Genomic DNA, 2,180 nt, shown 5'->3' with positions numbered 1-2,180 from the left:
ACAGCCCAGAGCTCCCAGCACGGGGGCTCTGCACCCGCTGCACGCCCCGTTACTGTAGCAGACCTGGTTCCCCTTCACACTGAACCACAGTAGAAGTGATCGGAGTCTGCAGCTTCCCTACAGGCAGGGAAAATTCACTGGGGGAGCTGAACCAGCAAGCGGAGTTTTGGTTTGACTGGCACAGGTACCTGACCGAGACCCATGCTTCCGAGCCTGCTCCAACACAGTTCACTGCTCACAGTACTGCAGGCTTCAGAATTCACTTAGTTAGGTAAACAGGTATCAGATGTGAACACTGAAGTCATCAACCTCCCCTAAAAGCAACCCTCTTACTTTTTACAGGCAGCAACAGAAAACATTGCTGGATACGCACTCGGCAGCATTACTCACCAGGCCAGCACCCAGCATCTGCTAACACTTGTGCCTTAGTGCTGCAAAGCCAGTCAGTACATCCCAGCTCAAAGCCTCGTCCCAGGAAACACCTCACCTTTGTCAATGTGAACTTCTAGTATCTTCTTCTCCCTAATGATTTTTCTGCCCGTGCAGCTCTTGCAGCGGTCCTTGGGGCTGATGCGCTCCCCGTGCCCCTGGCACTCCATGCACACAGACTGGATCTGCTGCACCATTCCTGGCCCAATCTGGTGAATTCTGATCTGCATGCCTGTTCCTCTGCAGTTAGGACAGCACTCTACGGCACCCTTCTTGCCGCCACGACCTGAGAATTAAAGTTGGAGACAAGTGGTTACGCACTGCCAGAACAGACTCAGGGAAGCTTTGGAAGCAACTTGTGTTTGTGTTCCTCGGTCACCTTCACATTTGTCACAGATAACGTTCTTCTGCAACGCCAGCTTCCTTGTTGCACCATTGTACATGTCCTCTAGACTCACGGACAACTGATGGACCACGTTTTTGCCTGCAAAAGAACACGGGTGCTCACTCAAGTTTGAAAGATCAGTCTCCGAGAAACAGCAACCTTCTCACATCACTGTGCCCAACACGCACAACCTGAGCCCCTGAGCCTCAGCACCCTGCTTCATCTTGTTTTGCTGCTATTAAACAACAGCCCATTCCCATCTGAAGTCAAACCAGTTAACAGTTCTCATCGCTCTGCCCATAATGCTTCTCTGCTAGACTAAGTCAGGGACTCTCCTGCGACAGGACAAACAGAAACAACAATACACAGAACCACAGACATTTACATTTTACAATGCAGGACTGGAGTTTTAACCAAATGACTGAAATTCTCCCCTATGAGGAAGTTGGAGAAACTGCCTGGACTCGGCAAAGTACTTTCTTCCTCTCCCCAAGGGACTTTCCATAAACTGAATTGAGCAGTTAAAACCCTTTTTCCTTCCCGGTGTCACCAGACCCACAATAAGAAGCGACGGGGTCAGCACCCTCTTTAAACTAGTTTACTTAACACTAGAGTCTTTCCCAGTGTGATTAATCTGGACTTTTAATTTCTGAGCAGCATTTTACTGCAGCTTCAACTCAAATCCACTGAGCAACACAAGAAAACAAAGAGGTTTCACAGGCGGAATTTGATTTGGCTGCCCTACTTAGACGCAGTCACTTGCAGTTAAAAGACCAGACTCGCATTTGGCCACAACGCTCACGGTAACTGAGTTCAGATATCATTTTCAGGTACCTTACTCTTTCGTTCCCTATTCAGTCTACTAGCAGCTGCGCTTGGGCTCAGATAAGGGCTTTCCAAACCTTGCATCTGGTTAGTGATTAACACGAGACAACGCACGAGGGACCAAACTACCACTGTATGGCTACCACAGCTCTCACCCACTCGTTTCAGCTGTGTTAAGGGCTGGGGACAACGTCTGCTCCGACTTTGAGACCAAGCCCGTACCTTCACTTTTACACTACTTAAAGTCTTGCAGCATTCTCCTCAGAGACTGGGACTCTGCCTACCGCAGGACTCACGCTGTAAAGTTCGGGAGAGTGTCGGCAGATAGCACGTTACCTCGTCTCTCTCTCTGCATCCTCCCACCGCCGCCAAAGAACATATCGAATATGTCCATGGGCGACCCGAATCCGCCACCAGAGCCACCCTCTTTGATAGCCTGCTCGCCTCCTTTGTCATACAGCTCCCTCTTCTTCGGGTCCGACAGCACTTCGTACGCTTGGGATATCTGCTTGAACTGCGACACACACGTTGTGGCTCAGGC

General features: G+C 50.1%; 1 protein-coding gene across 1 annotated transcript; it reads right to left on the bottom strand.

The window, feature by feature from the left end:
- Positions 1 to 487: 487 nt before the first annotated feature.
- Positions 488 to 2,170, bottom strand: LOC103769998 (dnaJ homolog subfamily A member 1; the record flags this gene model as incomplete). The annotated part of the gene is made up of 3 exons (XM_008937244.1): positions 1,976 to 2,170; positions 809 to 913; positions 488 to 715 (listed from the first exon to the last, which is right to left on the bottom strand). Coding segments are annotated over exons 1-3 (391 nt in total), but the record flags the coding sequence as incomplete, so codon positions are not given.
- Between the last annotated feature and the right edge of the window lie 10 nt (positions 2,171 to 2,180).

Source organism: Merops nubicus, unplaced genomic scaffold (genome assembly GCF_000691845.1).
Source record: "Merops nubicus isolate BGI_N331 unplaced genomic scaffold, ASM69184v1 Scaffold43483, whole genome shotgun sequence".
NCBI classification, from domain to species: domain Eukaryota; kingdom Metazoa; phylum Chordata; class Aves; order Coraciiformes; family Meropidae; genus Merops; species Merops nubicus.
This window is presented reverse-complemented; position numbering and strand designations above follow the sequence as displayed.